Source organism: Chiloscyllium punctatum, chromosome 31, assembly GCF_047496795.1.
Source record: "Chiloscyllium punctatum isolate Juve2018m chromosome 31, sChiPun1.3, whole genome shotgun sequence".
Classification (NCBI taxonomy): domain Eukaryota; kingdom Metazoa; phylum Chordata; class Chondrichthyes; order Orectolobiformes; family Hemiscylliidae; genus Chiloscyllium; species Chiloscyllium punctatum.
The window spans coordinates 73,209,019-73,231,986 of NC_092769.1; the positions used below are offsets into that span (position 1 = coordinate 73,209,019).

At 50.0% G+C, this 22,968-nt stretch overlaps 1 protein-coding gene across 1 annotated transcript; it reads left to right on the top strand.

Annotated features, from left to right (window-relative positions):
- The first annotated feature begins 4 nt into the window (after window positions 1–4).
- drap1 (DR1-associated protein 1 (negative cofactor 2 alpha)) lies at window positions 5–15,520 on the top strand. Its single transcript, XM_072551050.1, has 7 exons — window positions 5–222; window positions 4,038–4,110; window positions 6,424–6,517; window positions 7,495–7,614; window positions 10,887–10,989; window positions 11,305–11,384; window positions 15,204–15,520. The coding sequence occupies exons 1-7, from the start codon at window positions 181–183 to the stop codon at window positions 15,337–15,339; spliced, it is 648 nt and encodes a 215-aa protein (XP_072407151.1). The 5' UTR covers window positions 5–180; the 3' UTR covers window positions 15,340–15,520.
- Window positions 15,521–22,968: the final 7,448 nt, after the last annotated feature.

Sequence of the window (22,968 nt, forward strand, 5' to 3'; positions counted from 1 at the left end):
CCCCCTCCCTCCCTCTCAGCCGTCGGTTTCCCGTCCCGCCCCTGGCCCGGTCGCTCCGCCGCCGCCGCCGTCACCGACTTCGCGATTAAACAAAAAAAAACACCCTCCCGCGGAGAGACGGAGGGAAATAAATCACAACATCATCATCATCGATAACGTCAACTAACCGAGAGCCGGGCGATGCCGTCAAAGAAAAAGAAATATAACGCGCGCTTCCCGCCGGTGAGAGAGCCCGGAGGGAGGGGGAGGGGGACTGGGGGAGGGGTGGGGGGGTCAGGGTTTGGGGAGGGGGCGGGGGACTGGGGGAGGGGTGGGGGGGTCAGGGTTTGGGGAGGGGGCGGGGGACTGGGGGAGGGGTGGGGGGGGTCAGGGTTTGGGGAGGGGGAGGGGGACTGGGGGAGGGGTGGGGGGGTCAGGGTTTGGGGAGGGGGAGGGGGACTGGGGGAGGGGGTCAGGGATTTGGAGACGGTGGGGGGATGGGGACTGGGGGAGGGGGTCAGGGTTTTGGAGACGGTGGGGGGATGGGGACTGGGGGAGGGGGTCAGGGTTTTGGAGACGGTGGGGGGATGGGGACTGGGGGAGGGGGTCAGGGTTTTGGAGACGGAGGGGTGATGGGGACTGGGGGAGGGGGTCAGGGATTTGGAGACGGGAGGGGGTCAGGGATTTGGAGGGGGAGAAGGGATGGGGACTGGGAGACAGGGTCAGAGTTTTGGAGACAGAGAAGGGATGGAGACTGGGAGAGGGAGAGGGAATGGGGACTGGGAGAAGGGTTTTGGAGGGCGACAGGATGGGGTGTGAGGGGCGAAGAGGGAGTGGGAATGGAGACAGGTGGGATGATCTGAGTGAGAGAGGTGGGGAAGGGGTTGGAAGATGGGGGAGAGGGTGGGTACCTGGGGAGAGGGAGATAAAAAATGGGGACTTGGAGTAGAGGGGCTGGTGGCTTGGGGGTGAAACGGGAGAGGCATGGGGTTTTGAGAGGGGAGTGGGACAGAGAGGGCAGACAGAGCTGAGGAGGGAGTAGAGACTGGTGGGGGGCAAGAGGGAATGGAGAATATGAGGGAGAGATAGAGAGGAGGTGGAGAAATCGGAGAGTGGTTGAGGACTGGGGGCGGGAGGGGGATGGGGGACTGTAGTGGGGGGGGAGGATTCCGAGATACATGATTCACATGCATTTGGAAAGGCAAGGACAGATTCGGGATTGCGTGTCTTACAAATTCGATTGACTTGTTTGAAGAGGTGACCAAAAAGGTCGATGAAGGCAGGGCGGTAGATGGCGTCTACCCGCACTTTAACAAGGTCTGTGGCAGGGTTCTGCCTGGTAGATTGGTTAGTAAGGTTAGGGATTCAAGGAGAACTAGCCAATTAGATACAAAATTAGATAAAATACAGAGGGTAGGGAGTTCAAACTGGAGGCCTGTGACCAGCGGTGTGCTGGAAGGGTTGGTGTTAGGTCCACTGCTTTTCGTCATTTTATATAAATGATTTGGGTGTGAGCAACAGGAGGTATAGTTAATACGTTTATGGATGATACCAACATTAGTGGTGTAGTGGACAGCGAAGGAGCTTATCTCAAAGGACCTTGATCAGAAAGGTCAAGGAGTGACTGATGGAATTTAGTTCAGATAAATGCGAGGTGTTGTATTTTCGTGAAGACAAACCGGGGCAGTTAGTTGGTCAGTTAATAATAGGGCTACAGGTACATTGTTCCTTGGAAGTGGTGTGACAGCTAGTCAGGGTGTGGAGAAAGCATTTGGTACGCTTACCTTCATTGGTCAGAACATTGAGTTTAGGAATTGGACTATCGTGTTGCAGCTGTACAGGACATTGAGGCCATGTTTGGGAGTACTGCGTGCAGTTTGTTTGCCCTGCTATAGGAAGGATGTTACTAAACTTGAAAGGGAGCCGAAAAGATTGACAAGGGCGTTAAACAAGTTTGGAGGGTTGACTTATAAGGAGAGGCTGAATAGACTGAGGGGTGACCATAATGAGGTTGATAAAATATTGAGGGGCATGGATAGGGTGAATTGCAAGGGTGAGGAGCATCCAAAACCAGAGGGCATCGGTTTTAGGTGAGAAGGAAAAGATTTAGAAGGGACCTGAGGGGGGCAGCCTTTTCCACGGAGAGTGGTTCGTATGCAAAATGAGCTGATGGGGGTGGATACAGTTACAACATTGAAAAGGCATCTGGATGGATGTATGAATAGGGAGGGTATAGAGGGATATGGGCCAAGTGCTGGCAAATGGGACTAGATTGGGTTGGGATATCCGTGGGGTGGTTGTTTTGGTCTGAGGGCCTGTGACCAGCGGTGTTCCACAGGGATCAGTGCTGGGTCCTCTTTGTTGGTCATTTTAATAAATGATTTACTTGAGAATATGGAAGGCATGGTCAATGGTTTTGTGGATGACACCAAAATGGTGGGAGAGTGGGCAGCGAAGAAGGTTATCTTGGATTATAAAGAGATCTGGATCAATTGGGTCAATGGCTGAGGAGGGGCAGATGGAGTTTAATTTGGATAAATGAAAGATATTGGTAAAACAAACAAGGGCACGGCTTATACAATTCAAAGTAGAGCCGTGATAGTGTTGTGGAACAGAGCGATCTAGGGATTCAGGTACATAATTCTTTTGAAGTTTGCATCACATATAGGTAGGGGTGGTTAAGGAGGTGTGGTAACATCATGTTGAGGTTGTGCAGGACGTTGGTGAGGCCCCTTCTGGAGTATTGTGTCCACCTGTGGTCTCCCTGTTACAGGAAGGATATTATTAAACTGGCAGAGGGTTCAGAAGAGGGAGAACAGTGAGGACTGCAGATGCTGGAGCTCAGAGTCGCCAGTGTGGTGCTGGAAAAGCACAAGCAGTATCCGAGGAGCAGGAGAATCGACGTTTCAGGCTGTAGGGTTCAGGGTTGAGAAGTGATTTTTCAGGATGTTGCCGGGAAATGGAGGGTTTGGGTTCTATGGAGAGGCTGGGACTATTTTGAGAGGTGACCTTGTAGAGGTGCATAAAATCATGAGGGGTATTGATCAAGTGAATGGCGATGTTGTTTTCCTGGGGCGGGGGGGGGAACGATTTCAATACTAGGGGGTATATTTTTAATGTGAGAGAAGAAAGATTTAAAAAATACATGAGGGGCAATTTACTGTACACAATGATTTTTGTGGAGAAATCCTCCTGAGGATGTGGCAGATGGGGTCCAGTTTCACTGTTTAAAAGACAGTTGGATAAGGACATGAATAGGAAAGGTTTGGAGGGATATCATTCAGGAGCGGGCAGGTGGGGCTAGTTTAGTTTGGGAGCAGGGACTAATTGGATCTAAGGGTCTGTTTCCATGCTGTCTGACTCTATCGCTCTGTAACATTTAAAAGGCATCTTGATGCGTACATGCATTGGAAGGTTAGAGAGGGAAGTGGGCCAAATGCTGGCAAATGGGACTAGTTTAATTTAGGATATCTGGTCAGCATGGACGGGTTGGACCGAAAGGTCTGCTTCTGTGCTTGATGACTGTAGCCGGGGTGGTGTAGAACTGGGAGGATCTGGGGATGAGGAATGAAGGGCTGGCAGGACTCAGAGTGAGGAGGTTGGGGCGAGGGTGTGGTGGTGGATTGGGGCTCAGGAGGACCTGAGGGTTGTGGGGGTAGTGGGAGTTGGTGGATGGGAATGACATGGGAGTGGGGAGTCTTGGACCCTTGGAGGGCACTGGGTGATTGGAAACTAGGAGAACCCTTTTCACTGGAGAAAGAGGGCAAAGAGGAACAGTGAGGTTACACAGCAAGGTTGGGGGGGGTCGGGGGGAGGGGGTGTGGGGATCGCAAACAGGAAGGTTGTGGAGCTGGCCCTGGAGGGACAGAGAGGTGGACAGACAGGGAGACAGACAGCCTGGAGACTCAGCGGGAACAGAGAGACAGGTGAGTCTGGGTGATGGAAGGCTGTAGGAGCTGAGGGAGCGTGTGAGAGAGAGAGAGAAAGAGAGTGTGACAGTGACTGTGCAATCGAGCTGTCTGGGTGGCTGTTGACTCTCTGTTCTGATTGAATCGCAGGCCAGAATAAAGAAAATAATGCAGACCGATGAGGAGATCGGAAAGGTTGCTGCTGCTGTTCCAGTGATAATCTGTATCCTTCAAGCCCTGAATCCTCCCTCCTGTTTCTGAGAGGGGAAGTGCAAGGTGCTGGTGGCACACCCCCATGGTGAACTGGGCTTGGTGTGGGTTTGATCCCCTCCGTCCGGTTCTGCGGCAGGGGGACCCTGCGGTGACTTTGCAGATGACTCAAAGCTGGAAGGAGAGCACATTATGAAGCTGACATAAAGGAGGCTGGATGTTCAGTTGGTGAAGAGAGTGGGCTAAAATCGGGCAGGCAGAGTGTAATGTAGGAAAATTTACCATGCACATTGGCAGGAAGCATAGAAAAAGCAGGGTATTACTTAGTCGGAGAATGAGTGAAGTCCCGGGGCAGAGAGATCGAGGTGTGCAAATCGCACAAGGTTAGTTTGCAAGTAATCCATTGAATTAAGAAAGCTAATCAGGAGAGATTGATCATAAAACTAACAGCTTCAGGGCATTGGGAAGACCATAAAAAAAAGGAGTAGGCCATTCAGCCCCTCAATGCCTGATCCACATGGTTCTTATTCAGAGGATGGAGGCTTCGCTGACTAGGCCAGCACTCACTGCCCCATCCCCAGATGGCAGTTAAGAGGCATAGGTTTAGGGTGAGAGGGGAAAGATATAAAAGAGACCTACGGGGCAACTTTTTCTCACAGAGGGTGGTACGTGTATGGAATGAGCTGCCAGAGGAAGGGTGGAGGCTAGTACAATTGCAACATTTAAGAGGCATTTGGGTGGGTATATGAACAGGAAGGGTTTGGAGGGATATGGGCCGGGTGCTGGCAGGTGGGACTAGATTAGGTTGGGATATCTGGACGGGTTGGACCGATGGGTCTGTTTCCATGCTGTACATCTCTCTGACTCTATGGGTCTGGAGTCAGGTGACGGCCAGACCAGGTGAGAACGACTGATTCCGTCCCTATTTTTCTTTTTATCAATGACAATTGACAATGGCCTCCCCAGTCACCAATGAGCTCGCTTTAAATTCATTTTTTTTTGTAAAAATTGAATTCACATTTCCCATCTGCAGGACTTCAACTTGTGAGCATTAGCCTGAGTTTCTAGAGAAGCTCTCTCTCTCTCGCGCTCTCTCTCTCTCTCGCGCTCGCTCTTGCTCTCTCTCGCCTCGCGCGCGCTCTCTCGCCTCGCGCGCGCTCTCTCGCCTCGCGCGCGCTCTCTCGCCTCGCGCGCGCTCTCTCGCCTCGCGCGCGCTCTCTCGCCTCGCGCGCGCTCTCTCGCCTCGCGCGCGCTCTCTCGCCTCGCGCGCGCTCTCTCGCCTCGCGCGCTCTCTCTCGCCTCGCGCGCGCTCTCTCGCCTCGCGCGCTCTCTCTCTCGCGCTCTCTCTCTTGCGCGCGCTGCGTGCGCTCTCTCCGCTCCCTTTCTTTCTCCCTTTCTCTCTCCCTTTCTCTCTCCCTTTCTCTCTCCCTTTCTCTCTCCCTTTCTCTCTCCCTTTCTCTCTCCCTTTCTCTCTCCCTTTCTCTCTCCCTTTCTCTCTCCCTTTCTCTCTCCCTTTCTCTCTCCCTTTCTCTCTCCCTTTCTCTCTCCCTTTCTCTCTCCCTTTCTCTCTCTCTCTTTCTCTTTCTCTTTCTCTCTTTCTCTCTTTCTCTTTCTCTCTCTTTCTCTCTTTCTCTCTCTCTCTCTCTTCTCTCTTTCTCTCTCTCTTTCTCTCTCTCTTTCTCTCTCTCTCTTTCTCTCTCTCTTTCTCTCTCTCTCTCTCTTCTCTCTCTCTGTGTTTTCTCTCTCTCGCTCTCTCAACTTCCTTACTAGGGACCACTACCCACATTCTTTGCAGCAAATGTGTTACATTTAAGACTTTCTCAAAGCTGTGGGCATGGGTACAGTTATAAAGTTTAAAATGACATTTGGATAAGGACATGAATAGGAAAGGTCTGGAGGGGGGTGGATATTGGCCAGGCGCAGGCAGGCAGGATGAGTTTAGCTTGGAATTATGGTCAGCATGGACTGGTTGGACCAAAGGGTCTGTGTCTGTGTCTGTGTCTGTGCTGTGTGACAGGAAGAGGGAAGCTATTCTTCCATGAACATTGGGAACTGTCTGTCTCAGGTTGCGTTGAGAACAGGGCTCGTTGACTGCATTCAGATGGCGGTAGATTGAATCCCTTGGTGAACAAGAATCGAAGTTAAGAGGTTAGACGGCAGCCTGGAATTTGGAGGGTGCAGCGATCAGTCAGACCCTTCCCAGCCCAGTGAAGTGTGCTGTCCAACCCATGGGTGTTGCCTCACACTGTCACTCAGAGCCCATGGGATTGGGGAGAGCGTCCTCCTTTAACGTCCGGAAAGGATTCCTTGACTCGCTAGTGGTCAGCCCGAGCCCTGGAGCTGTTCCTGGATTCTTTACTGACCAAGGCCTGCCATGTGACCCAGTCGCGAAACGCCAAGACCATGACCACGTCTCACCTGTAAGAGAAACCGCGCACGTGCAACACTCTCACCCGTTTCTGTCAGCGACCTGTGTGACAGCCCTTTGGCATAATTGGTTCTGGGTACCCCGTCCAGTGCTGCCGAGATTGGGCTGTTCCCCACCAGACCTCGCCCATCCATCAGCAGCTGGCATGATACAGGGCCATAACAGATTGACCAGGCGGTGTTTCATGCCAGACCTGGACTCCAGAGACTCTGTGACAAACTCCTGGGCTTACACTGGGGACAGCAAAGAATGAGGCTTCAGCATTGACGGTACAGAGTAGAGAGAGCTTTACTCTGTAATCTAACCCCATGCTGTCCTTGTCCTGGGAGTGTTTGATGGGGGACAGTGTAGAGGGGGCTTTACTCTGTTCTAACCCTGTGCTATCCCAATCCTGGGAGTGTTTGATGGGGGACAGTGTAGAGGGAGCTTTACTCTGTATCTAACCCCGTGCTGTCCCTGTCCTGGGTAGGGTTTGATGGGGATTTACTTTGTGAGGGAGCTTTACTCTATATCTAACCCCATGCTGTGCCTGTCCATGGGGAGGGTTTGATAGGGGACAGTGTAGAGGGAGCTTTACTCTGTATTTAACCCTGTGCTGTCCCTGTCCCTGGGAGTGTTTGATGGGGGGACAGTGTAGCGGGAGCTTTACTGTGTATCTAACCCCGTGCTGTCCCTGTCCTGACAGTGTTTGATGAGGGACAGTGTAGAGTGAGCTTTACTGTGTATCTAACCCCGTGCTGTCCCTGTCCTGGGGAGTGTTTGATGGGGGGGACAGTGTAGAGGGAGCTTTACTGTGTATCTAACCCCGTGCTGTCCCTGTCCTGGGAGGGTTTGATGGGGATTTACTTTGTGACGGAGCTTTACTTTGTCCTTAACAGTGCTGTCCCTTCCCCTGTGGGTGGTTGATGAGATAATGCAGTGAAGACACAGAAGAGCTTAAAACGAACTTTCTGATGTGTTTGTCTCCAGGAAGCAGTGCATTGAGTTGGAGCAGCAGTTTGATTTCCTGAAGGATCTGGTCGCCTCTGTGCCAGACATGCAGGGCGATAATGAGGACAACCACATGGAAGGTGACAAGACCCCGCGGAGGTAGGTACAGAGACATGAACGGCCAGTCATCAACCAGCAACCCCCAGGCTTTCCTCTGGATTGGGTACCCCCCCCCCCCCCCCCCCCCCCCCCCCCCCCAGAACAAACCCACTGCAATGACCCACATTCCATCGCTGGTTGGGCCCAGCGTTTATTGCCCATCCCTAATTGCCCCTGGTGAAGGTGGTGTGTGGAGCTGTCACCTTGAAGTGCTGCAGTCCACGTGTCGCAGAGACACTCACCCCGTGCACCTTCGGGAGGGAGTTCCGGGATTCCGACCAGAAGGATCAGCGCTAGATGTCCAGGTCAAGATGGTGTTCTCCAATACCTGCTGCCCCTTCTAGATGGTGGAGGTTGAGAGGTTGGAAGGTGCGGTCTGAGGAGCCTTGGTGAATTTCTGCAGATGGTGTACACTGCTGCACTGTCGGTGGTGGAGGGAGTGGATGTGGTACCAATCCAGGGGGCTGCTTTGTCCTGGCTGGTGTCCTCCACCTGCCACTGCTCCCTGTCTGTCTACATCCTCCACACATCATGTTCACAACACACTTCCCTTCTATCTTTGCGTTATCTACAAAGTCCTTGCTGTGAATTTCGAATTAAAAGCTGGTGTAATGGCAACTGTCTTTTTAAAAACTCATCTGATTTACTGATGTTCTTTAGGGGACAGGGAGGTGCTGTCCTTGCCCAGTCCATGCTGCTCGTAATCCCAAACTAAACTAGTCCCTCACCTGCCTCCCCCTGGCCCATATCCCTCCAAATTTTTTTTTTTATTCATGTACTTGTCCACTGTCTTTTAAGCACTTTACCCACATCCACAACTCCTTCCGGAAGTTCATTCCACACACGAACCACTCTCTGTAAGAAACTTGACTGTTCTGCCTTCCTTTTTACATCTTTCTCCTCTCGCCTTGAAAATATGCCCTGTAGTCATGAAATCCCCCAGAAAAGTCACCTGTCGTTCAACGTTTCTATATCCCTCAGGATTTTATAAACCTCAATAAGGTCACCTCTCAAGTGAAAAAAGTCCCAGCCTCCCCAACCTCTCCTTATAACTCAAAGCCTCCATTCCCGGCAACATCCTGGGTAAATCTCTTCTGAAACCCTCTCCAGTTTAATAATATCCTTCCTGTAACAGGGCGACCAGAACTGGACTCGGAACTCCAGAAGAGGCCTCCTGTACAACCTCAACATATTGTCCCAACTCCTGTACTCAAAAGGTCTGAGCAATGAAGGCAAGTGTACTAAACGCCTTCTTAACCACCCTCTCTATATGTGATGGAAACTTTGAAGAATGATGTACCTAAGCCCCGAGGTCTCTCTGTTCTACAATGCCACCCAAGGCCCTAGTTTAATTATACAAGTCCTGCCCTTGTGTGTTTTACCAAAATGCAATATCTCGCATTTATCCAAATGAACCTGCTAGTCTTCAGCTTATTGACCCAAATTGATCACATTCTCTTTGTAATCTTAGATAACCTTCCACACTCTGCCACAAATTTTGGCATCATCCTCAAACTTAGCCACCGTGCCTTCTACATTCTCCTCTAAACCGTTTATATAAATGACAAACAGTGGACCCAGCTCCGATCCCTGTGGAACACCGCTGGTTACAGACCTCCAGTCTGAAAAGCGAACCTGCACTATCCCTCTCTGTCTCTATACGTGAACTCCCGGGCCTCCAGCAATGTGGCTGACTCTCAACCCCTCTCTGAAATGGTCTAGCAAGCATGCTCGGTTCGCTAGCAATTGAGACGGGCAATGACGGCCTAGTCAGAAACACTCTCAATGCTGCCACTGATACGAGAGAGACGTTGGGGCATCAGCAGTAGTCACATCCTTGAGCATCAATGGGCGATGGTTTGATTCTCTCTTATGGACCAGACCGAACACCCCTCAAAAATATGTCAAGGAGATTGCCTAGACACTAACTTTTATCTTATTTAAGGTAAGGTGCAGTGTTCCAGATTAAATTGATCAAACTACTACGCTTTAAAAGCAAAGCAGATTGTGTTCCTGTACCACAGTTAAAATACCAAAAATGACTGACATAACTTTATTAATAGTCTTATTACTACTCCTTATTACTTTTGCTACTCTTTATCACTACTCGTCAACTATTCCCATACAGAGTCATCCCATAAACACACCCTTGGCAAAGGCAAATTCAGCAAAAACAGATTTCCCTCCCCACCTAGCTCGCAGTTAGGGAGAATGGAGTTGTGACCGGGACAAGATCATGTTAAATGGGTGAGCGAGCTCAAAGGGCTGAATTGCCTACTCCTGCTCCTAATTCCGGTGTTCCTCCAGTCCCGGAGAAGGAACACCGACCGAAGGAATCTGGCAGCAGAGAGAGGGAGCTTGAGGTTTTAGCTGCAGCAGAGAGAGAGCTGTATCCAGCAGCATCAACTCCCAAAGAAAGACAGCTTCACCAACTGAAAGCCAAACTGAACCCCTGGGCTGTGGGAGCCTGACTCCATCCACACTTTAAAAAAAACCCAAAGCTATCCACTGAGCAGACAGCTAGTGACCACGTTTACAAAAGCCATCTTCAAGAGAACAGAACAGAGCCAATCCCTCATGAAGGCACAGATTGTCACATCTCTCTTGTTGGAGACTGTCAAAACTGATTGGCCATGGGCACTGGATGAAGCTTGAGCTCTTAATGTATATACACAGACACACGTAGACAGAGGGATAGACACGCATGTGCGCACATTCAGACGGGCACGCACGTCGGGCAGACCTGGGTTCAATTTCTGCCTCAGGCGACTGACTGTGTGGAGTTTGCACGTTCTCCCCGTGTCTGCGTGGGTTTCCTCCGGGTGCTCCGGTTTCCTCCCACAGTCCAAAGATGTGCAGGTCAGGGTGGATTGGCCATGCTAAATTGCCCGTAGTGTTAGGTAATGGGTAGATGTAGATGTAGGGGTATGGGTGGGTTACACTTCGGCGGGGCGGTGTGGACTTGTTGGGCCGAAGGGCCTGTTTCCACACTGTAAGTAAAAAAAAGAAAAAAAAAGACACATGGACATATAGAGACAGGTACATGCGCGTGCACGCGCACACAGACTGGGATGGACGTACACACCGACGGGCGCACTCACAGACAGGCACACACACACACTAGGACATACACATATGGGGGTGACATACGGGAGGGACACACAGAGACATACGTGCATGCGTGTGCACACACACACAGATGGTCAGATGCGCGCACACGGACAGACGCCTTTTTGGTGGTTGATTGCGCCCACCTTTCTGTCCTTGCTCAGGGGGAGGAAGCCCGGATCCGGACGGAGGAACACAAATGGAGGAGCGGGGCCGGGGCCTAAAGCCAAGGACAGGAAGCAGTCCAGCACAGAGTCGGAGCAGGAGGTGAGTGTCGGGGTGGGGGGGCGGGGGTCAGGCGTTTGCATTCCCACCCCCCCTAACCAAGGTCTGACCCTGCTGCGATCGGCTATGCCCCCCGTGTGCCCAGAAACTCCAGCCGCGGTCGCCCTGTGCCCAGAAAAGCTACAGTACCAATTCCCCACCGCCCGTGCCTCGGCGCACTATCCCAAACCCCACTCCGTGCGGAGGGAGTAGCGGTGACGACTGGGCTTTCCATTCCCTGCGTCCGTGTGCTGTCTCCTTTGTCGAGAGAGCCCTCTTCCCCACAACCTCGTGTAATCCACTCCTTCTCACCTCCAGGAAGAGTCGGAGGACAGCGAGACGGACGAGGAAGAGGCATCCCGGTCCAGCGCAGATAAGCCCGGACGCCAGGTCCAGAGGTGAGGCACTCCCCGGGAGGAGGGACAGAGAGACATGGGTGGGTGGGATTGTCGGCATGGACTCGGGTAGAGGGCAAAGGCATGGCAGCAGCTCGGTTCAGCAGGAAGAGCAGAGCATTAATTAAATAGAGAGAGAGAGACTGCAGAAGACTGGCACAGAGGCATCCTGGTGCATGAATCGCAAAAGGGCTAGTATGCCAATGCAGCAAGTCTTTAGAGAGGCAGAAGGGGGATAGTGACCTTTATTGCGAAGGGAAGGAATTAGTAGGTGGGAGTGGGGAGGGGTGATCTTTCTCTCGGTTTACAAAATTGTGAAGGGCACAGATAAGGTCAACAGCCAAAGGTCTTTTCCTTTGGAGGGGGGGAGAGAAAGAGTTCGGGTCTAGGCGACGTACATGTGAAATGAGAGAGGAAAGATTTAAAAAGGACACGAGGGGTAACTTTTTCACGTGGGGGAGGCGGTTCGCGTGTGGAACCGACTCCCTGAGGAAGTGGCGCATGCAGGTGCAGCTACAATGTTGAGAAGGTGTTTGGAGAGTTATGTGAATAGGAGAGGTCTAGAGGGATGCAGGCCAAACACGGGCAATTGGGGCCAGTTTGGTTTACTTTGGGAAACTTGTGGACGAGTTGGACCGAAGGGTCTGTTTCTGTGCTTGTACGACGCTACAAAAGTTTGGAAGCCTCGCTACAAGTTTAGCGTTTTAAGTGCCGTGTGCGGCTCTGGTCTTCTGACTGCAGGAGGGGGTATGCTGGCATTAAAAGCAGGGCAGAAAAACATTCACATGGCTGATTCCTGCTTGGAAGGGTTTTGCCTTATGAAGCGTGCTGGCACCTGGGCTCCCGGGAGGGTATATGATCGAGAGGTTACTTTGTGAAGATTCTGAGAGGCCCTGACAGGGCTGGGGCTACCCTTCCTCGGCGGGAATCTTAGTTCAGAGTGGAGGTGTCTCGCAGTTGAGGTGACGAGGACGACTTTTCAGCCTCAGCGAGTCGTTTTGTGCGTGCGGCGTTCAGAGGGCCGAGGTAGCCGGGCCCGTCAGCATGTTCGAGGCCAGGCAGCACTTTGATTGTCTCGGGTAACGTGGGAGGTGTCGCAGAGAGGAACTTGGGAGTTGGAGCCACTGTCAGCTCAGCCACGGCCTCCCTCTGTGCTTTGATTCCCCACACCGATAAGCGGCAGTCTCCTGCCGATGCTGAGGGAGTGCTCCACCATTGAGCAGATAGCATCGTCCATTGAGACGCTGCCGCTTGAGGCGGGTGTAATCTCTCTCCACGTTCCATGCAGGCCAGAGGAGACCTCCCCAGTGCCCTGGGCTCCTGATTTCGGCAATGGTGGGGTTTGAGTTATAAGGAGAGGCCGAGGCTTTTATTTTTAAACTGGAGCATCAAAGCTTGAGGGGCAACCTAATAGAGGTTTATAAAATCATGAGGAAGCATGGATAGGGTGAACAGCGGGGGTCTTTTCCCCAGGGTGGGGGATTTCGAGACAAGGGGGCGTATTTCTTAAGGTAAGGGGTGAAAGATTTTAAAAAGATATGAGGGGCAACTTTTTTTTTTAAGACAGAGTGGAATGAACTTCCAGAGGAAGTGGTGGATGTTACAATGTTTAAAAGACATTGGGATAAACACATGAACAGGAAAGGGTTTGGAGGGATATGGTCCAGGAGCAGGCAGTGGGACTAGTTTAGTTTGGGGTTATGGTCGGCATGGACTGGTTGGACTGAAGGGTCTGTTTCAGTGCTGTGTGACTCCATACAGGCTAGGAGTAGACTCTGGAGGGTCACCAGACAGATCCCTGGGATGACGGGATTGTCCATGAGGAAAGGTTGAGGAGACCAGGCCTGTGTTTTGGAGACTGAGAGGTGGTCTGTTTTGAAACGTGCGAATCTGGTACAGGCCCAGGTCAGGGGGGCAATGCAGGAAGGAGAAACCCTCCCCTCTTCCATCTCCTGCCTTTAGCTGGGGAATGGGTCGAGACCCAGCTGGGAGAGTCTGTGGGGAGGGGCAGAGACACAGACTCGGGAGAAGGGATTGGCCATTTTGAGACCGAGATAAGGAGGAATTTCGTCAACCAGAGAGAGAGAGAGACGGAGAGGTTTTGAGATATTAGTGATATTGCGGGATGGTGCGGGGAAATGGTGCTGAGGTCGAAGGTCAGCCATGAGGGACAACAGCAGTTAGGTCAGAGGGGCTGAGTGGCCTACTCCTTATGACCTACGTTCCTGTGATTGAGGTCTTTTTGAGTTTGATTTATTGTCACATGTACCAAGGCACAGTGAAAGGTTTTGCACGCTGTACAGACAGATCGTACCACACAAAGTGCATCAGGGTAGCAGAACAGTCTGCAGAATACAGTGTTACAGCCACATAGAGAGAGAGAGAGAAAGAAAGATCAGAGCTACCATTTGAGTGATATTCAGAAGTCTGAATACAGCAGGGAAGAAGCTGCTCTTGAATCTATTTGGTGTATTCAAACTTTTATATCTTCTGCCCGACGGACCAGGGTGCGAGAGAGTATAACTGTGGTGGGAGGGGTCTTTGATGATGTCGAGGTAGCGGGAAGCGTAGGTGGAGTCAGTGGATGAGCGGTTGGTTTATGCGATGGACTGGGCTGTGTTCACCGCGCCCTGTAGTTTCTCACGGTCCTGGGCACGGCAGTTACCGTACCAGGCCGCGGTGCAGCCGGATAGAACGCTTTCTTTGGCGCCGCAGCAAGCGATCTTTTAAGGTTTGCGAAGGAGGTCTGCACAAGATGGATGCTTTCTCACAGACGAGACTGGAACTTGGGGGGGCAGCCGACGGAGGGCGAGCCGCTGCTTGATCCGATTGGCAATCCAGCGAGAATGTCTTCACTCTGAGAGTAGGGAGTGTGTGCCACCCCTTCACACTGGGAGTAAACGAGGGGAGTAATATGGGGGGGGGGAAGGGGGGGGGAGGGGCTGTGAACCCTGTTAGGTTGGCTCAGAAATTGAGGGGGTTGGATTATGAGGAGAGATCGAGTAGACTGGGGCTACCACTCATTGGAAGTTAGAAGAATGAGGAGAGGGGGGGTGATCTTATACAAATATCATTCCCGAGGGAGTGGATAAGATGGAAGCAGAGAGGTTGTTTCCATTGGTGGGAGAAACTAGAATTAGGGGACATCGCCTCAGAATAAGAGGGGAGCAAGATGAACCTGAGGAAGGGCGTACGATTTTTTTTTTGCCAAGATTTGTACTCCGATTGTAAGTTTAATCGCTGAGGAGGGACTTATTCACTCTAAAGGTTGTGGTTCTGTGCGAATCCCTGCCCAGTGAAGCAGTTGAGGCTACTCGCTGACTGCTTTTAAGTGAACAGCGAAAGGGTTCAGGGTTTGGGTGGGCGGGCGGGAAGGTAAGTGGAGCTGGAAAGATCAGCTGCGATCTTACTGACTGGGGGGGGGGGGGGGGGGGGGGGGGGGGCGAATGGCCGCCTCCACTTCCTCGGAAGGCTGGCCGGACCCCCAAGGCGACTGCTGCTGCTCTCCTCGCTGACGCTGTCAGACACCCCCGTCGATTTTCCAGCGGTTTCCGTCTTCGTTTCTGACTTGCTGCTGCCTCCCGTTTTCGGGAGGACCCAGGAGGGAGGGAGGACTGGGGAGACTGGGTCAGGCGAAGAGTGGGCGGGGGATTGGGAGGGGTTCGGTTCCTGTGGAGCCGGCACCGGGCAGGCGGGCCGAACGGCCTGTTTCCGGGGCGCTCAGTTGGCGTGACGTTGTCAACCCGCGGAGGTTGGGGGTGGGGGGTGGTCCCTGAGGCTGCGAAAGGTGTAAACCGCAGGCCCTGTCTCGTTTTCCCACAGCCCCCGGTCAGTCTTCAGCAGTCCGCTGCCAGCCTTGCCCGTGCCGACCTGCTCACCGGCGCTGGGCAACCTGCCGATGCCCGCGGTCACCCCAATGTGTCAAGATGGCGGAGAGGATGATGACTACGACTCCTAGCTTCGCGTCTCGCTACCAGCTGGTGGTAGAGGAGGATAAAAATGGGGGTTTTATTCAGTTTGTGGGCGCGTGTGTTTGTGTATATGTGTGTGTGTGTGTGTGTGTGTGTGTGTGCGTGCGTGTGTGCGTGTGCTGTTTACTTTCAAGATTTATTTTTTCATATCCGGGGGCAGAGTATCGTGGGGGGGTGTGGGTGGGAATGGGGATGGTGGGTTGGCTTTGAGGGGTGGGGGTTGGGGGGGGGGTTAAAGTCATCCAGGAGTTTCGTTTTGTCCCCCTTTTCTCTCGCCTCGTTTTATTTACTGCGCCCAGGTCGCAGTTCTTAAACCGTTTTATTCCCCTCGCTTTGTCTCTCGTGTGCGTGGAGTATCTGCCCCACCACCTCGCCCACGCTCCCCCCTCCCCAAAATAAAAACCTCCCAGTCCTCTGCGGTCCTGACCTTCAAATTTAAAAAGAAATTGCATGATTGGATGAGCAGAAGGAAAGACAAGAAAGAGCAGGAAGAATGTTTTGGCATTATTTTTACGGTTTAATTTTAGTAAAACGCGAAATAAAAAAATTGGGAGAAAGAAAAGACTTTTTTTTTAAAAAAAGAGAGGGACGATCCATGCTCTCACCTGACCAGAATTTTTGGATTTCTCACCAACAGAGGTAACCTCACTTGTGCCGGGTGGGATGTGTTGTTGAAATCTGTGCGAATCCTAATCTGTGGCCGTTCCACCTGTCCGTTCCTTAGTTTGTTGTGGCTCCCCTCTGCTGTGGCAGTCAGTGAGATGCGTTGGTGTTTTTTTTTGAGAGGGAGGTGGGGTGTGCGGGCGAATGTTCGCGGGGTGGGTGGTGGTGGCTGAAATTGTCCATCTGGCTCTGAATAAAGGCATTTTTAAGGGGACGTGGAGAGTTCCTTTTGTCTCCTGGCCGTTCCTGCGTTGGGATTGCTTGAGTATTGCCAGGCAAAGGCACCCATCTCCAGACAAATCTCATGGCGACATTTTACCAAGCGCGCAAGAAGAGTGCTGATCGGTTGGCAAGTGGACTTCGGTTACCAGAGGGCACGCACCAGTTAAGTGACGACCGACAGTTAAATGCCAAGCTTTGAGGCCAAACGATAGAATGAGCGTTAGTAGGCCATTCAGCCCGTAGAGTCCGACCCCCACCATTGAAAGAGATCACAGTGGATCGGATAATCCTTACCTGGACTTTCCTGCCTTTTCCCATTACACTTGATTTCCACGCTGATTACAAATGTCTGTCTCAACCTTCAATATACTCAATGCCCCAGCCTCGCCAGCTCTCTGCAGTAAGGCAGTCCCCCGATCTGCTGTCCTCAGGGACAGGACATTTCTACACATTTGTTATTGTATGCAGTAGCGAAGCTATTCAGCAGAGGAACAGACTCTTTGGGCCAACTTGTCTGTACCGACCAGATATCCTAAGTTAATCCAGTCCCGTTTGCCAGCACTTGGCCCATATCCCTCTAAACCCCTTCCTATTCATGTCCTCATCCAGATGCCTTTTAAATGTTGTCATTGTACCAGCCTCTGCCACTTCCTCTGGTGGCTCATTCCCAGCATACACCAGCCTCTGCGTGAAAGAGTTGCCCCTTAGGTCTCCTTTAAGCTTTTCTCACGTTTGAACCGATGCCCTCCAGTTCTGGATTCATCTCCCCTCGAGAAAAGACCTTGGCTATTTACCCTATCCATGCCCCTCATGATTTTATAAACCTCTACAAGGTCACCCCTCGGCCTCCGACACTCCAGGGAGAACAGCCCCAGCCTGTTCCGCCTCTCCGTGTAGCTCAAAACCTCCAGCCCTGGCAACATCCTTGTAAATCTTTTCTGAACCCTTTCAAGTTTCGCAACATCCTTCCCTGTAGCAAGAACACCAGAATTGAACACAGTATTCCAAAAGTGCAGCATGCGTGAATTCCTGATTTACATTGGGAGTTGGGGATGATTTAGCTGCAGCTGTACACCACCTGTCCACCCTATGTCCAACATGGATCCCACAGTCACGATTAAACGAGAGATGTAGTTCATCCTGTCAGTGTTGGTACCACACAGCAGGAAGCCGTCACAGAGTACAGAAACGCAGCCTTCGGCCCAACCAGTCCATGTTGACCATAATCCCAAACTAAACTAGACCCCCCCTGCCTGCTCCTGGCCCATATCCCTCCAAACCCTTTCCTGTTCACTCCTGGAATGTCCCGCAGTTGATCGAGAGAAAGAAAAGGCATTAGAGAAGCAAGCCATTTGGCCCGACGCGTCCTTGGCGCGCATCTGCCTTGGAGAGATGTTTGGAAGGTGTCGGTTTTCGGGGTGCGTGTCCCCTCACAAAGGTGGGGGGCAGCGTTCTGTGGGTCAGAAGTCCTTTCAGGTGACCGGGCGGATGTGACGCACCGGCAAGGCGGACATGTGGGGTGAAGATGGCGGCAGGGAGAGAGCCTCAGGTCCAGGATGGTGCTCAGCAGCATCACCATCTCCATGCCCCTCCTCTGGACGAGGATGGCCAGCGCCACTCCTGCACGGCTTCGAGTTGGTGGATGTCAACTCCAAGAAGCGGGCAGTTGGTGAGTTTAACTGATGGAACGACGTCATCCATTTGACCAAATCTCTGGTTCTGTGGGAGCTTGATCACACGCAGTCAGGCTGCTTCTATTGTTCTAATTCTGTTTTTAAAAAAAAACACACACAGCTTTGTGAGTTGTTTATCTTCTCATAGACTGCTCAGAACCTGTGCCCCAATCTCTCTGTAAACGAAACCAGGCCAAAATCCACTTCTCCCCTTTTAAGGAAAAGCCATCAATCTTCAAAGATGGCTTAATTTTTAAAAACCCTTACTCTTATTCTATCTGAACTAAATACATATACATTACATTGACTCTAAGCATGGAAACATTTACTCCTGAAGTTTGTTTACTCCTGCCACTGAATGCTTCCATCTTCCTTCTTCAGAGTCACGGCAATGCGTTGAAAATTACGTCCTTTCGTCCTGCCACATGTAATTTTCAAATTGAATGGCTGCTGTAATAAACTCCATCTGAACAGTCTGGAAGTTTTGTCCTTACATTTCTCCAAGGGTTATGATCAGTCTGTACAATTGTTTCAGACACATTGCTGGCAATACGAGTTTTGAAATGTAACACCACCCTCCCCCCTCAACTGTGGAATGTTTCTGTTGATGAATATTCAATTTTCTAGAAAAATACCCTTTCTATTTTCTCCTTGTCATCCAACACCCACATCGTTCACATTGATAGCCACCTTGAATGGCTTTGGGTACTTAGGTGAACCACTGAAATTTTCTGCACTTCAATGAATCAGTCAGTGGAGCAGCCACACAGGTAGAATTCAGTACAAACTTGCAATAAAAGCACTCATTCCCAGGATTCTTTGTTGATGGTATGGGAAACGCCCCAATTAGCTTTGTTTTCACATCGCACGCGGCCATCTGTCCACGTCCAATGACATGGCCTAGGAACGTGACTTGGGCTTTTGCAAACTCACTCTTAGCCAGGTTTATCATCAAGCCTCTTCCCTGAAATTGGGAGAACATTTCCAGCAGATGTTACAAACGTTCCTTCCACGTGTAATTAAAAATCACCAGGTCATGGATGTACGCCACATGGTTAGGTAATCCGGAAACAACTCTGTTGGTTAGTCTTTGAAATGTACCTGGTGCATTTTTCATACCAAATGGCATGACCCTAAATCAGTGTCTCAAAAATCAAAATTGTCTTTGCTCTTTCAGATGAACTTACCTACCAGTATCCTCTAATTAAGACCAACTCAGAAATATAAGTTGCTAATCCCGCCGTCTTAATACAGTTTCCCAGATGTGGAATCAGCTATGAATCGAACTTTGTAACTGGATTGACTTTACGATAGTTTGCACATAATCATGGGGTCCATCTGATGTTTGGGACAGTTACAATGGGTGGGCTCCATTTGCTGTACTTCGATTTTGTTGTCTGTGAACACACATTCAAGCTTCTTTTGAACCTGTGCCAACTTTAGAGGGTTACGTCTATAAGGATGTTGCTTAATTGGAACAGCATTTCCTACATATATGCCATGTGTAATTAGATTAGTACTTGCCACCTTATTCTCACATCTCTCGCCATATGATTGCCATAACACTTTCAGCTCATTTCGACTTTATCTGGAACGAAATGCAACAGTTTATCCCAATTTTTGAGAACTTCCTCATTGTCAGATTTAATTTGAGGAATGTCCAATTCAGAATCCTCTGAACTTGGTTCTTCACACTGTGTTGTAACCAGTAACACATTCTCCATTTGCTTTCCTTCTCTACCAAAATAAATGCGAGGTGCTGCATTTTGGGAAAGCAAATCTTAGCAGGATTTATACATTTAATGGTAAGTTCTTAGGAAGTGTTGCTGAACAAAGAGACCTTGGAGTGCAGGTTCATTGCTCATTGAAAGTGGAGTCGCAGGTAGATAGGATAGTGAAGAAGGGGTTTGATATGCTTTTCTTTATTGGTCAGAGTATTGAGTACAGGAGTTGGGAGGTCATGTTGCGACTGTCTAAGACATTGGTGAGGCCACTGTTGAAATATTGCATGCAATTCTGGTCCTCTTCTGATCAGAAAGATGTTATGAAATTGGAAAGAGTTCAGAAAAGATTTACAAGGATGTTGCCAGGGTTGGAGGATTTGAGCCATAAGGAGAGGTTGAATAGGCTGGGGCTGTTTTCCCTGGAGTATCGGAGGCTGAAGGGTCACCTTATAGAGGTTTATAAAATCATGAGGGGCATGGATAGGATAAATCGGCAAAGTCTCTTCCCTGGGGTCGGGGAGTCCAGAACTGGAAGGCATAGGTATAGGGTGAGAGGGGAAAAATATAAAAGGGACCTAAGGGGCAACTTTTTCCACACAGAGGGTGGTACGTATATGGAATGAGCTGTCTGGGGAAGTGGTGGAGGCTAATACAATTGCAACATTTAAGAGGCATCTGGATAGGTATATGAATAGGAAGGGTTTGGAGGGATATGGGCCGGGTGTTAGCAGGTGGGACTAGATCTAGTCGGCATGGACAGGTAGGACTGAAGGGTCTGTTTCCATGCTGTGTACATCTCTATGACTCTGTGAAATTTCTTCCTATCTATGTTCTTATCAAATAATTCTCCTCACTCAGTCTCCTTTCAATTTGATAAGGTCCAATAAACCTTGCTTTTAAAGATTCACCTACCATTGGAAATAACACTAACACTACCCACACTCTTGTGGGTAGTCCACAAGCAAAATTGATTTCTTGTCTACTCCCTGTTTCATCACATCCTGTGCAACTTTCAAATGGTGTCGAGTCAATTCCTACGCTGTATCTTTCCCTAAAATTTGACACATCTGCCAACTGTATGGTCTGCACTCTGACTTGCCAATTTCTCCCTAATTAATTTCAGCGGTCTTTGTGTCCAACAACTCTTTTAAATGGACTAAATTTGATAGATTAATTTGGTGCATCCCTAATTGCAAAAAGTCCAAATGGAATTCCTTTATCCCAATCCTCTGGATAGTCTTGACTATAAGCCCTCAATATGGTTTGATGCCACTATTCTAATGCTCCCTATGATTCTGGGTGGTATGCAGTGTATTTGAATTGTTTTATTTGTAAGCTATCCAGAACCACTTAAATAGTTTTGATGTAAAATTTGACCCTTGATCTGACTTATATTTCTGTGAGTAGTCCAGATCTCATTAAAAAAAATTGACTAAGTCTTCTACAATCCTTTTAGCTGTGATACTGCATAATAGAATGCCCTCGGAAAGTCTAGTAGACACATCTATTATGGTCAATAAATACTGATTCCCACTTTACTGTTTTAGGTAGGGATCCTACACAACCAATTAAGACTCAAATGGAGTAATGGCTATTAAAAGTGCTGGTTTTATTGCTGCCAACAATATCTCCTGTTCCACCTGGACAGCTTACAGCCTGGAGGATTCAACATTGACTTCTCCAATTTCAAATAACTTCCCTTCAATTCCCAGCTACCTACCGGATTTATTTCTCCCATTGACCAACCAGATTGTACCCTCTGCCTGTCTTCACCTATCCCCACTTCACCCCCCCTTTATCTAAAGCTCCTCCTACACCCACCCCCCACTCCTGAAGAAGGGTTTGACCCGAAACATTGGCTATTCCACCTCCTGATGCTGCCTGGCTTGCTGTGTTCTTCCGGCCTTCCTGCCTGTCTACTTTGGATTTGAGCTCTGCAGTTTTTTTATTTGTCTCTAATGAGGTTGTTCTCGGAGGAGAAAGTGAGGGCTGCAGATGTTGGAGATCAGAGATGAAAAATGTGTTGCTGGAAAAGCACAGCAGGTCAGGCAGCATCCAAGGAGCATCCTCCAACCCTGGCAACCCTTCCTGAAGAAGGGCTCATGCCCGAAATGTCGATTCTCCCACTCCTTGGATGCTGCCTGACCCGCTGCGCTTTTCCAGCAACACATTTTCCGCTTTAATGAGGTTGTCTCTAGTTACCTGACACACAATGATATGTATGGTAAAATGTAACTACATCCTTATGCAGACCAGGCCAATAAAAATGTTTTTGAGTTTGGCTTGAGTTTCTCTTGCACCTAGATGAGCTCCTACTGGTAATTCATATGCTACCTGCAACACCTCCTTTCTCCAGCCCACTGGTAATACAACTTGGTGAACTTCTGCCCCTTTCTCATCTGCCTGAATATGTGGTGGTCTCTCTTTCCTCTTCAAGGTGTCATTTTTAAGATAGTAACATCCTGAGAGACACCCCAATTCTTCTTCTGTGTACGCTTTTTGATACAACTACTTCGGTTCTGAGGAACGGTCGTCGGACCCCAAAACATTAACTTTGTTTCCTCTTCACAGATGCTGCCAGATCTGCTGAGCTTTTTCAGCAACTTCTGATTTTTGTTTAGGGTTTTTCATTTTTCTGTTGTTTTTTCTTAACTAAAAACATCCACTTGGTCCTCCACCTGTTATTTAATTTCCTTTTCTTTATTCTTTGACTTCTCCTCCTGCTTCAACCTGTGGTTTTTTGACTTTGTTATTACAGAGTCAGTAAAACTCCCGGGATATACTTCCTGGAACAAGTCAGTAGCCTAATTTCCCAATGGCTTTTCAACTATAGGAGGGAGTACTCCCATCTGGCAGTGTTTGATGGGAGGACACTGTAGAGGAGGCTTTACTCTGCATCTAACCCCATGCTGTCCCTGTCCTGGGAGTGTTTGATGGGGGGACAGTGTAGAGGAAGATTTACTCTGTATCTAACCCTGTGCTGTCCCTGTCCTGGGGAGTGTTTGATGGGGGGACAGTGTAGAGGAAGATTTACTCTGTATCTAACCCTGTGCTGTCCCTGTCCTGGGAGTGTTTGATGGGGGGACAGTGTAGAGGAAGATTTACTCTGTATCTAACCCCGTGCTGTCCCTGTCTCTAGGAGTGTTTGATGGGGGACAGTGTAGAGGGAGATTTACTCTGTATCTAACCCTGTGCTGTCCCTGGGAGTGTTTGATGGGGACAGTGTAGAGAGAGCTTTACTCTGTATCTAACCCCGTGCTGTCCCTGTCTCTGGGAGTGTTTGATGGGGACAGTGTAGAGGAAGCTTTACTCTGTATCTAACCCCGTGCTGTCC